The sequence below is a fragment of the Glycine soja genome, chromosome 2, assembly GCF_004193775.1.
Source record: "Glycine soja cultivar W05 chromosome 2, ASM419377v2, whole genome shotgun sequence".
NCBI classification, from domain to species: domain Eukaryota; kingdom Viridiplantae; phylum Streptophyta; class Magnoliopsida; order Fabales; family Fabaceae; genus Glycine; species Glycine soja.
Window position 1 is genome coordinate 43,885,470 of NC_041003.1, and position 11,875 is coordinate 43,897,344.

The 11,875-nt window shown below is 35.3% G+C and overlaps 2 protein-coding genes across 3 annotated transcripts; both read right to left on the minus strand.

Annotated features, from left to right (window-relative positions):
• Positions 1-293: 293 nt before the first annotated feature.
• Positions 294-8,218, minus strand: LOC114396808 (ubiquitin-activating enzyme E1 1-like). Of its 2 annotated transcripts, XM_028358990.1 has the most exons (8): positions 8,087-8,218; positions 7,329-7,570; positions 6,498-6,880; positions 5,746-5,963; positions 3,955-4,749; positions 2,038-2,903; positions 1,503-1,935; positions 294-1,231 (listed from the first exon to the last, which is right to left on the minus strand). In XM_028358990.1, the coding sequence occupies exons 3-8, from the start codon at positions 6,865-6,867 to the stop codon at positions 635-637; spliced, it is 3,279 nt and encodes a 1,092-aa protein (XP_028214791.1). In that variant the 5' UTR covers positions 6,868-6,880; positions 7,329-7,570; positions 8,087-8,218; the 3' UTR covers positions 294-634. The 2 variants fall into 2 exon arrangements, with proteins under 2 accessions (XP_028214791.1, XP_028214784.1); XM_028358983.1 differs by lacking the exons at positions 7,329-7,570; positions 8,087-8,218 and adding an exon at positions 7,117-7,257.
• Positions 8,219-8,972: 754 nt separating this feature from the next.
• On the minus strand, positions 8,973-11,223 carry LOC114396822 (NHP2-like protein 1). The gene is made up of 5 exons (XM_028359002.1): positions 11,082-11,223; positions 10,847-10,967; positions 10,573-10,676; positions 9,414-9,545; positions 8,973-9,256 (listed from the first exon to the last, which is right to left on the minus strand). The coding sequence occupies exons 1-5, from the start codon at positions 11,082-11,084 to the stop codon at positions 9,230-9,232; spliced, it is 387 nt and encodes a 128-aa protein (XP_028214803.1). The 5' UTR covers positions 11,085-11,223; the 3' UTR covers positions 8,973-9,229.
• Between the last annotated feature and the right edge of the window lie 652 nt (positions 11,224-11,875).

An 11,875-nucleotide genomic window follows, 5' to 3' on the forward strand; every position in this document is an offset into this window, starting at 1 on the left:
ACAAGTTAAAAGGTATGTATATATGAACCATTTCTAAGTATAGGAACTAAACATAAAGCTTTTATAAATATTAAGATTAAAGAAATGAGTAATTAAATTAATAAATATTTTTTAATTAAAAACTAATAAACATTTACATGGTCATTATTTGACTGAAAAAACTTGATGGTGTGTCCTCCCAAAAAACTCGTTTATTGGCTCTACCTCTACCACACCTCATTCATTTTGCTCTTGTTAAGACTTCACCATCCAAAAAATTAAAAATAAAACGACTCCACAAAACCCGAATAAAATTTTCGATGAAAAATACTTGTGCAAAACAAACTACATTCCCCAAGGGCCATCATAATTATGCTTCCAACCATGATGGAAATGACGGCATACCATCAATCCATCATCTCAAGAAACAAGGTGTATTAAAAAAATTAGAGCAAATGATATAACATACAATACAAGGAACGAAAGTTGCTTTTCAATTCATATATGAAATGTGCTGTGGACTGCGGTCGACAGTGTCGTCTTGTGTGTAACCAATTAAGCATTATGAATAAGAAACTGGAAGGTCCAACATATTCTATTTTCTAACTAAAGACAAGTCTCGGACACACCTGATGCTTATAGGGGCGAAAACAACCTAACGGAAATAGATGGATATTTGGGGGATGTCAATGTCATTATCATCATCATCCTCACAGGCGACAACAACATCCAAGTGACGACGGTAAGAAGGTATTTCCACCTTGGCCACTTCCCTAGCTAAATCCACCATTTTTTTGTCCATTCGTTCTCTGTGCCTAGGGAACATGCTATTATAGAGCAGACAACTTCCACATGAAATACTATAAGCATTCAAACCTTTTGACTTCAGCCACTCAAGAAGCTCCCTTAGAGTAGGATTGTCTTTTAGAATCCATCTGTCCCAGACTGTCCAACTCATATCTTGATGCTTGATAACCTTTGGCGGAACTGGCTCTGCCATGGAAAAGAGAGGCAGTGCTAAGTTGGCAAATGTGTTTCGGTAGTCCTCAACTTTGTGCCCTCCATCCAAAGCTTTGTACAGCTCCAGGCAGACAAGCCCCGTGGCCATGGCAGTTGATGTTGCAATTGCTGGAATGATCCGTCCGGCAATAAACTTGGCCTTGAGCTTGTCAACTTCCGGAATGCTGTAGTTCCGTGCCCTCATGTTTGCAAGCCCAGCTATCAGGTCCATATGGTAGTTTGTATCATCATCCTGTAGTTTTACAGCACAAAGGTTTCAGTAAAAAAAAAAAGATTGGCACAAAGGTAATTGTTAACTTTGGATAAAAATAAATTATAATAAATAAATAAAATGGCAAGTGGAAGAGTTCATGTACACCTATTTCTCAGCAAATACAAACTCAACCCACACCTACCCAAAATCCCCAATTGAAACTACCAAATTCAAATAAGACAACAGAGAAGGCTTCCATCATCACTGTGGAATTCAATCAGAACAAAAACTCAAAGAAAGAAAACTAGACCTTTTCAAACTGAACTGGTTTCATCCTGAACTCTGGTAGCAGCTTTGTCCGGCACCCCTCTAACTTGAGGATTAGATCATTAATCACAGCTGCATCATCTATGGACGCGGATGAGAGACTGGTGGCCTTCTCATCTGTCACTATTTTTGCATCTTTCTTAGGCTGAAAGTCAGGTACTATCACTCTATCAACAGCTTCAGCCAACTTCTTAGGATTCTTCACCCAGTCAGGAATTGGAATACCAAATGTTTCTGCTCGTAATATAGAAGCTGCCATCAAAAACTGAAGATGACCCAGATCAGAGGATGAGAATTGCAGTGGATGAGGGAACCGTTTTGGTGCAGACCAGAAAGGAGCTCCAGTACTAGTTGCAGCATCTTCAGGAAAAGTATAAATTAATTGCTTTACTCGGTTAGCAAAATAATCTTCAAACCTGTGAATAAAAAAATCAATGCATGAGTGTAGGACGTACAGAAAAATCTAACACACTGACAATATAAGAGAACAAAACCATATATATTATAAAACAACATACTTTAGCCTAGCCCATGTAATACAATCTTCAAAGGTCTCACACTTCTCCTTGTCCAAACACTCAAGAACACGCTCCAAGTTATCCCTCGCTTGAGCATCGCCAGCATTCCTCATTGCATTAGTATATTCATTTGGATTAGATAAATATGCATTTACTTCAGCTGGAGTTTTCTCAAGCAAACCCTCAAACTCTGACCGAGCCCATGTCAAGCAGTGGTCAATGTTATGTGGAAATGAATGAACAGTACACATCGGTGCCTGTTTCTCAGGTGGATCTCTTGATGCGCCATAATTTTCTGTTAGGTGGGGAATGACCATTTGGGTATTGCATTTGGCCCCAAGAGTTCCAGATTCAAGAAGTGGCTTCTGGAAATACAAGCACCTCTGATCAACATACAGTCTTGCATTCACATTGTCTAGTGCATTAATCACGACACTCAAATTTTCCCAGAAGGTATCATGAAACACATTTTCAGTTTCAGGGCCAACACGATTTTGCAGAGCTTCAATATTCAGACGGGGATTTATAGATGCAGCAGCTGAAGCAGCAACTGTAGACTTAGCCTGGCCAATATTCCAATCGCGGAAGAGGAACTGCCTACTTAGGTTACTCTTTTCTATGACATCATCATCAGTAATTGTGAGCTTTCCCTGACCACAAGAAACTCCCATTAGGGCAAGGTTTTTTAAAAATTCACACCCCAATGCACCAGATCCAACAACAAAAACTTCAGCATCCTCTAATTTCTTCTGTAACTTTTGTCCAAAAACTGAAATCTGTGCATCATAACGACTATTTAATGGTTTTAAATCATTAGGGTCCAGTGGTTCTGTAGGGAGTGATTCCACAGAGTCGAAGTACAAAAACTACAAAGGTCAGAGGAGAAACTAAAATTAAAACCACAAGAAGGACAAGTATTATAACCTCAAAAAAGAATGCTCAATAAATTGGGAAAGAAAAAATTGAAACATGAGCAAGATATAGTTGCCAATAGACTTGTATTATTTCTGTTATTCTATATACTAAGCAAACATAAAAATGCCAATATATTTTGGAACTGTAGGATACTAGGATTGGAACTCCCATCCCCAACCCACACCCATACAATATTAGAAAATCAAGTATTTAAACTAACCCACACAATATATTTTGGTTAAATCTTGATATGTTCACTTATGAGTGGACCAAAGCACAAAGTTTTTCAGAGATTTCACAGTCATACACCTATGATATTGCCTCGAGGTATGGATAACTTTCAGTTCAGATAGTCTTGGGGGGTTATGCAGAGAGAGGGTACAACATAATACTTGAATGCTAGTAGAATCACAAATATTAAAAAAAAGGCAACCTGCACTCATCCCCTCAGGTTAAATGAAATTACACATGATATCCCTCTTTTTTTTTACATTACTTTGACCTCCCTTGATATACAAACAACAAACGACAGATATGTTGTTATATATTAAGGGAGACTTGTATATAATAATTTTCCCTAAAAAGGAGGGGTATTGACTGAAGTTTTGTTAAACCTCGAAGGGTGCAAGTGTAATTTTCCCTAAAAGAAAGTACATGATCCAGGAATCAAAATCTTAGTCAAGTTCAAATTTCATTTATAAGAATCAAATTCAACAAAGTGCCTTGCTCAACAGATGGATTTTTTTTTTATTCAAGATATGATATAGGTTGCTTTGTTTAAATCATGAATTATGCCTATGCAATTATTTTTAAAGAAAACTACAGAAGATCCAGAGTAATAAAACATCAAGTGAAGCAGCAAACTGAACACACAATCCAAATGGCCAACTAACTGTAGAAAAATATTTGGAAAAGACTTCCATATGGGCACACTTCAGTTGCACTGCACAATATTTCAAAATACAGATGATACAATGATTAACAAGAAAAAATATTACTTACTTGAAAAAGTGGATGAAATTTCCCAGAGCATGCTTTTACAACCTCTTGTCCTACAATTCCACCAAACATGGCTGCCATAGGATTCAATACTGCCCTAGCGCCAAAGGCAAATTGCTGTAGAAGTTTTGGATTCACATCTTCCAATCTTCCATCACCTAAGCTACCATTAATATTACTGGCAATAGATATAAGTTTCTGTGCATCATCCTCTGAACCAGCAACAGGGAAGCGATCTATCTCAGAAACGAACTTATCCAAAGCCTGGAATGCTAAATGCAGTAGAGGTGGGCGATCAAACTTCGAAAAATCACTCAGCAGAAAATCACCAGGATCACTGAGTGCTTCCCTGAGTGGTTTAAAGTTCAAAACCTTTGGTTGTTTGACCTGTGTGACAATGCCACCTTTTTCATATCTACCATAATTTGTGGTGTCTTCTTCAAGAGTGAATGAATATGCTCTAGCATTTTTTATCTTTCTTGGCTTTCCATCATTCAACTCTTCCATACCATGAACTTCAGAGAATACAACCAGATCTCCATCCTGAAACTCGAGCCTCTCATCATCAACACAGGAAACTAGAGCAGGGTTGTCATTGCTGATGGATGCAATTATACCAGTATGGGGATCCTCTCCATCGACATCAACAACAGTGAACTCAGGCCCAAAATCACAAAACAGAGAACCAAAAAGGCCCCTAACTTCACTTTTAATAAAGGCAATAGGAGGCTGATGACTGTGGCAGTAATCATTGAACTCAACGGCTTTCTCAAGACTAACTTCAGTGAAAACAACAGCCTACAAAATGGTTGAAATAAATAAAGATACAAATGAATTAATGATTGCAGCTGAGCAGGAAAAGTTCACATTAAAGTGCACCATTAACCAACATTCACAATTTGAGTGCTATACATCACTTCAAAATTAAAATATTCCCAACGACACATCTTGCTTAAATGGCCAAGAAAATTCAAATGTGCTCCTCTCACACGGTTTTATCAATCAATATATCATATAGGAGTAATCTTATTCCCCTTCATGTTTACCAATAATACCAATTATCAAACAATACAAAGACCATAATTCATTTTTGGCAATTAACAGTACATAACTAATCATGCATAACAGATGCAATTTATTGTCTCCTACCAGGCTACCACATTATTATCAATACTTTTATCTTACCCCAGAACACACTATCATAACTATTAACTACTACCGCAAACATCAATAATCACATAACATGCACATACCTTATTTTAATTAACAATATTTACAATTTCATTAACTTCAAATAAAGTTGAGAGAAAATAGTCAAGTGCCTCATTACAGTCAGAACTCAGAAGTACAATTAAGACATTAGCAAATAACTCAGGCATGTGTAAAGCAAAATAAAAGTATAGTAGTATTACAGACATAAGAACCACTGACTCTGCATTTACAGGAATCCCCCCTCCCTAATCAGTCATTATTTAAATGGCATAATATAGTTCACTCATTGTTAATCACCCACCAGGTTTTGTAAATAATACACATCCATACAAAACTGTAGCAGAAGTTTCAAATACATGAAATTGAAACACAAATAACTATGAAACATTAGAAGTTACCCTTGCAATATCAACGTATGGGTAAGGAAAATCCTTTTTTTTTCTAAAAGTTCCATTGACATCAAAACACGCCAGCACACATATAATCACTTGATATGAAGCAGATGTACATATAAATGCATTTAAGAAAAAAAAATGAAGTTCCAAGAATAAAAAAAGGAGTAGAAAGCAAGATTGGAAGTACCTGGAAATTAGAAAGTTGTTCTTTTGTCATCTTAGTTGTTAAGGTTAGTACAACCACGGCATTGTTAAGTTCCTGCAACTTACCAACAGAAGCCTCTGCCCTGTTCTTGCCAACATCATTTTCTGAAAACACAAAATTACTGGACAAATCCCATAACTCCACATTTCCTTCATCATGCAAGGTTACAGATTTCACCCCAGCAAGAATGAGATTCTTGGCTGCAAGTAGTAAACTACATTAGAATACAGAAAAACAACAGAGCTTAAATTTGAATCTACATTGCAACACCATTAAAAACTCAAGTCACAAAACAAGTGATTTAAACTGCATTATGTATTTATATACTCTCTTAACTAATTAGAGAATAGCACATAAGTAAGAACCTTCAGAAGGGTTGCCCAATGTATGCAGCAATGACTTTTAACCAGTTCCAAACTCCCAAGTTAACGATAAAAAGCTTGAAATAACGAACATGAGCAACTAGTAATCATTTTCAGCATGGACAACAAATAACAAGATTATGAATTGTATAAGTCAGTTACTCTCCTTCACTTCATTTTTCAGCTTACAAAGGAGACCAGGGACTAAATTATCAATCTTCCTAACACCAATACCGTCAAACAACACAACAGTCACAACTAAACAATTTTCTTTAATTAAGAGAGGGGTCAGAAAACCACTGCTAGTATGATCAGCATATCTAAGGACCTGTTTAGATAAATTTCATAATTAGTGTTATAAAACCAAATTACCAATCTCAACTCCAAGACCCTGCATCCCCGAAACGAGGATGCTGGACGCAAAGAGCCTCCGCATGGTCTCCCGGCCATACACAGCGAGCTGCCGACTGTGCAGATCCTCATCGATCTCCGCCGGTTGCGAATTCCCCAACGCCATTCCTCCGACCGAGTTCCCGACGCTGTCGTCACCACTGCCGCTACCGAATCCCTGGCCGCTGACGTTCACCGCCGATTCCGCAGCACCGGCACCCGAGCAGGCAGCAAGGCTTCCGATCCGAGCCTTCTTCGAAAACGACGCCGCACCGCTATTGGAACTGTTGGTGGGGTCAGTGTCTCCTTCTACAACCACTCCTCCTTCGCTCGCTCTCTTTCTAGGAAGCATATAGTGCAGTAAGCTGCAGAACACGCAACGAAACCGCGCCATCGAAATTATCACCAAAACGAAAACAAAAACAATCAAGTTAAAATAAAAATAATAATAATAATAATAATAATAATAAAGAAGATCCATGATACTGTTCAGGATATATAACAAAATAAAAATGCAAAACCCTGAGTAGCATGTGATTCGAGTGCTGAAGAATGAAGAAAAGCAACATCGTAAGATGAATGAGGAAGGTAGGGAAGGTACCGAATGGAACTTGAGAGAAGGAAAGAATAGAATCACAGAATGGAGAGAAAGAGAATGCGTGCGTTTGGGTTTCTTTTGAGTTGAAGATGTGAGTGTGAAGAGCTTAGTGAGTTTGATATGATATAAGAGAAAGAGAGAGAGAGAGAGAGAGAGAGAGAGGAGGGTATTTATGGATTTGCATGTAAAAAATTAAGTTTGTTACAAATACTCACCTAGGGTTTTGGGAGATTGGTGGTTTTCGCGTTACTCGCTAAGCCATTTCTTTCTATCTTCTCCTTTGATGAGAATGAGTGGGCCTGTGATTATGGAAGAATCGACAAAACGAATGCACCGGGACGACTACATGCCACGTCGCCGTTGTGAGGATGGAAAACAGAAACTAATGTCTCAACTCTCAACCATAGTTGGATTCCTTGGAACAAAATGTTTGTATTGGGCGTTTTACTCCTTTGTTCTACCAAAAACAAAAATGCATACAATGTGATTTTTCAAACTTTTTCTTTATATATATTTACATAAAGTTTTCTTATGTTTTGAAATTTAACTGATTATTGTAAAATTTTGAACTTGGCTGTAATTAAAAAAAATTCTTAAAAATAAAAACATAAATTAAGGCATGATGAAATTTCTAGTATTAATCTGACAATCAACACCAAAGTCTGGTTGTAATGTGTTAACTCTTTTTCTTTTTTATTCAAAGGAGGCTAAAGCCAATTACATAGTGATCCACGAGGAAAAGAGATTCCTACAAAGTCAGTTCATGTACCTCCCAAATGTGTCAAATTAAGCTGAGTTTGGTTCGACGCAATACTGATAATTTTATATAGGCTAAAATATTATTTTAGTCAATTATATTTCACATTTATGTGTCTTTTAAAAATCTCGTAAGTTTATAACAATACTTAAAATGATCATTCCGTCAATTTTACATTTATCGCTATTATATTAAAAAAAAAGAAACAGAACTCACTCATGGATATTTGAGTAGATCTAACAAGTGTGGAGATCTTTTCAACATGGAGTTCACCAAAGTTAGCATCCCCAGCCAAAACTTGTGTGCAGATCTAACCAACCCAGAACCCGCCACAGCCGACAATTGCTTCCTTCACCTCCATTGTTGCTCCTACACCTCTTTTAAGTTTCCAGAACACCAGATCCAAAATGTAAAATTGCATTTCAAAAAGGTTTCTGAAATGTAAAAATTTACATTTTCAGAAAGATTTTACTAAATGTAACTTTAAATTCGGGAATAGGTGCAAATAGCAATGGGGGGTGCAGGAAATAATTTCCGCCACAGCCAAATTTCGAGGACGCAGAAAAAGTGAAATCATTTTGTCAAAAAAAAAAAAGTGATGTCAGAGAACTCCTTAAAGTCTTAAACCTCCAAAGACACCATAATCCGAAGCATCCGTGAAGGGAGATCTGAATATTTTTTTAAAACGTTACAAGCTATATGAGGTGGGAGAAAATACATTGAACATTGTTAATTGTAGCTAACAGCGTCAACCAGCTAATTGCTTGTTACTTTGTCCTAATGTAAGGAGTGTTTATTCTTTCAAAAAGGTGATTTATGTTTTAAAAATTCTATATAGTAGTTATGCATTACTTGATTATAAAATAACATTTTATTTTATGATTATAAATTTATAATTTCAAATTTTAAAAAAAAAGTTACTCAAAACAGATTCTCTATACAAATAATCAATAATAACAACTTTTGAGGAGTTACTCGACAGAATTAAAAAATAAATAAACTTTTTTTTCAGATCCTAATTGTTTTCACGAACTAAATATATTTTTAAAAAATATGGGGAAAAAACAGAAAAAAGAGAGCACATTAAGTTAACCCATTCTGATTTATCCAAAAAGAACAAGATAAGTTTAAATTTTCCTAACAGCACCCCACATGCATAGCATTGAACAATTTATAAGTTATAACAGAAGTGTAATTAATAACAACGGCGAGCTAACTTCAAAATTACTTTCAAACAATCCTTCGCGGCAAAAGTAAATATAAATGTAGGTTTACACATAAAACACCTTTGTCTGTTGAATACAACATCTGGTCCAGTCAAAGCCTCTCAAGAAGCCCGTCATACCGAATATCAAATTTTCAAATTAACAGCTTCTCAATAGCATCCTGCACACCAACATAATTAATTCAATTACAATCAAGCCAATGAATTGTGAAATTAAAACTTTCACCAATTTAATGACGGGTCCAGATTTTAATATTAAGAATGATTAATATAGTTGGCAAATACATGAACATTCGTAATGTAAAGCGCTGTGAATACCTTTAGTTGCTGAATTTGGGATTTGAGTTGACTTCCTTCATTAGTTGTTACAGAACATGCAATCACTGGCCGTGTGACTCCACATGCTCGCCCAAGTGCTTGTTTTGATGGAACGAATACATAGGGAACATTCTAAAATATTCAAATAATCATAAATATAAAGGTTACTTTGCTGCCATACAGATAAAAATCCCAGAAACATCATAGAATTGAAATAACAGCAGCTGGAGTAGTGAAGGCCAAAGAAAAAAAAAATGCAAGCTGAAAAATAACATCTGTAGCTATCTAAATTTTACCAGCATTGAGTCTTTCCTAATTCCATCCTAAATTACAAGGTTTTATTGATCACACAGTAACCTCAACCACAGAATATGAAAAATTATATTCATGTTCTTAGGATGGTAAAGTGAGATCATTGAGGCATAAGGATCGAATCAGGCATTAAGCATCACTAGGTGGCAATGTCATTAGCTAAAAAATTCTTTTCTGACTGATAAAATGAAACCAAAATTCATGGTTAAAAAACCACTAAACTAATAGACAACTAGATAGGATAAGGAGGCATGAAAAGAACTTGTGAAAAGCCATGACAGGGGTTACTGTAAAGCTACAAAATTTCCATAAGCATATTCTTACCGGGCTACAGGGTAAGCATTTCATAAAAGTTACACACTGTACAGTATACAGGCAGATAGTAAATTGTTCAATTCCAAATGAGAAACAAAACCTCAAATACAAAAGTCCTAAGCATCAGAAACTGCAAACTACACAATATTACAACTGATAATTGACAGACAGTATATGACATTGGTGTGTCTTCAAGTCCTTTTTCTGGGCATTAAAGCATGGGTAAATCATAAATTCCCCATTCCCTGCATCTGTCCGACAGGACCCATGAATATTCTAAAATTTTAATCCTTGGACTCTATGCTGAAAATTTTACTCTTTATAAATAAATATAGTAGAAGGGGGGACTCAAGGACCACAATAGTAACAGTAAAACTCAATTAGTAAAAACCATTACACAATTTTGAATTTGGAACCAGTTGACATGCTTAAATTTCTAAGGCAACTCCCTAATACTAAAGAAAGACCAATTGAAGTGCAAAGCTGAGAAAAACAAAGGCAAGTAAGATTTGAAGGGAAATTAATTAATTACCTTATCCTCAGCAAGGAGAGGAAGATGGAGAAGAATCTCAAGAGGCTCAGTGTCTGCGGCCATCACAACGAACTCAGAAATGCCTCTGTTCAGTGTCTTAGTCGCTGAAACGAATCAATCGAATACATTAACACCAATAAGACTTACTTAACCAATTTTCAAAATATGCTGATTCTTTTTTATCTAACTTACCTTCACTAGCGGGTTCGAATCCCCCGCTAACAAAAACTAACAATCCTAACAACTAACAATTTGCCGATAAAAAAAAACTTACCTTCATTAGCACCCTTTTTTAGTTGCTTGTAGTTGGCAGCTTGTTGCACAAGATCCAAGATTGTTATTGCGAGTTGCGCATCGGCCAAAGGGTAAGCTTTTGGGTTCACTGTCTCTCCTGTCTGCAACAAAAACAAAAGTAGAACAAACAAACAAAACAGAAACAAATAAGAAATCTGAGCATTCAGATAAGGAAACGAAAGATTCGATTGAGAAAAGAGTGAGGCGGAACCAACCATTTTTGTGGGGGGTGCCGTTGATTGCAGGGGAGACAAAAAGAGGCTAACTAGGGTTTTGAAGAGAAACGTCGAAGAAATTAGAAATACTAGGGTTTAAGTAATCACGAAACTCACACTCTCACAAAATCTTGATCCTTCAATTCATCCTACGCTCCACAATCAATCCAATATATATCTATATCAATGTTTATATTTGTTTATTATTATTTATATTTTATATAAAAAAAGATTTTATATAATTAAAAATTGTTATTTTTACTCTTTTTGAATTAAATATAATTAAATAAATTTTAATTAACTAATTATAATTCTAATCAATTCTAAACAAAAATGTATAAGTGTATATAATAATAATAACAATCTCTTTTATCTATATCGATATTAAACTATCATCAATATATTATATAAAACACAAAGGTTGATTATATATATTAGCACACACGACACGTGTCTTCTTAAAATAGGTCCTGCCATTTTCATTTCAACTTTATTTTAAATTAATTGTGTAATTATTATTTTATAAATCAATCAAAATTCTGTTTTGTTTATATATTTATTACCAACTTTATGAAGAGACATAAATTCATTCAAATCTGGTATTTTTTTATTGTTTGAATATATTATATTATTATGTTTTTTTTGTGAACAAAGAAAATAAATATTATATTCAATGATATTTTTTTGAACCAGTTATATTTTTTTATGTTAATATAGTAAATAAGGAAATTAAACCCTAATCAATTCAAAGAACCAATACAACACCATACCAGTTTTAAATCAATAATCAATAA

Coding starts and splice junctions, on each gene's coding strand:
- LOC114396808 (XM_028358990.1), bottom strand. CDS start 6,867: ATGCTTCCTAGAAAGAGAGCGAGCGAAGGAGGAGTGGTTGTAGAAGGA. Junction 2,904..3,954: donor AATTTCATCCACTTTTTCAA/GTAAGTAATATT, acceptor TGACCTTTGTAG/TTTTTGTACTTCGACTCTGT. Junction 1,936..2,037: donor ATTACATGGGCTAGGCTAAA/GTATGTTGTTTT, acceptor TTTTATTCACAG/GTTTGAAGATTATTTTGCTA.
- LOC114396822 (XM_028359002.1), bottom strand. Junction 10,677..10,846: donor AAAAAAGGGTGCTAATGAAG/GTAAGTTTTTTT, acceptor GATTCGTTTCAG/CGACTAAGACACTGAACAGA. Junction 9,546..10,572: donor CTCTCCTTGCTGAGGATAAG/GTAATTAATTAA, acceptor TGAATATTTTAG/AATGTTCCCTATGTATTCGT.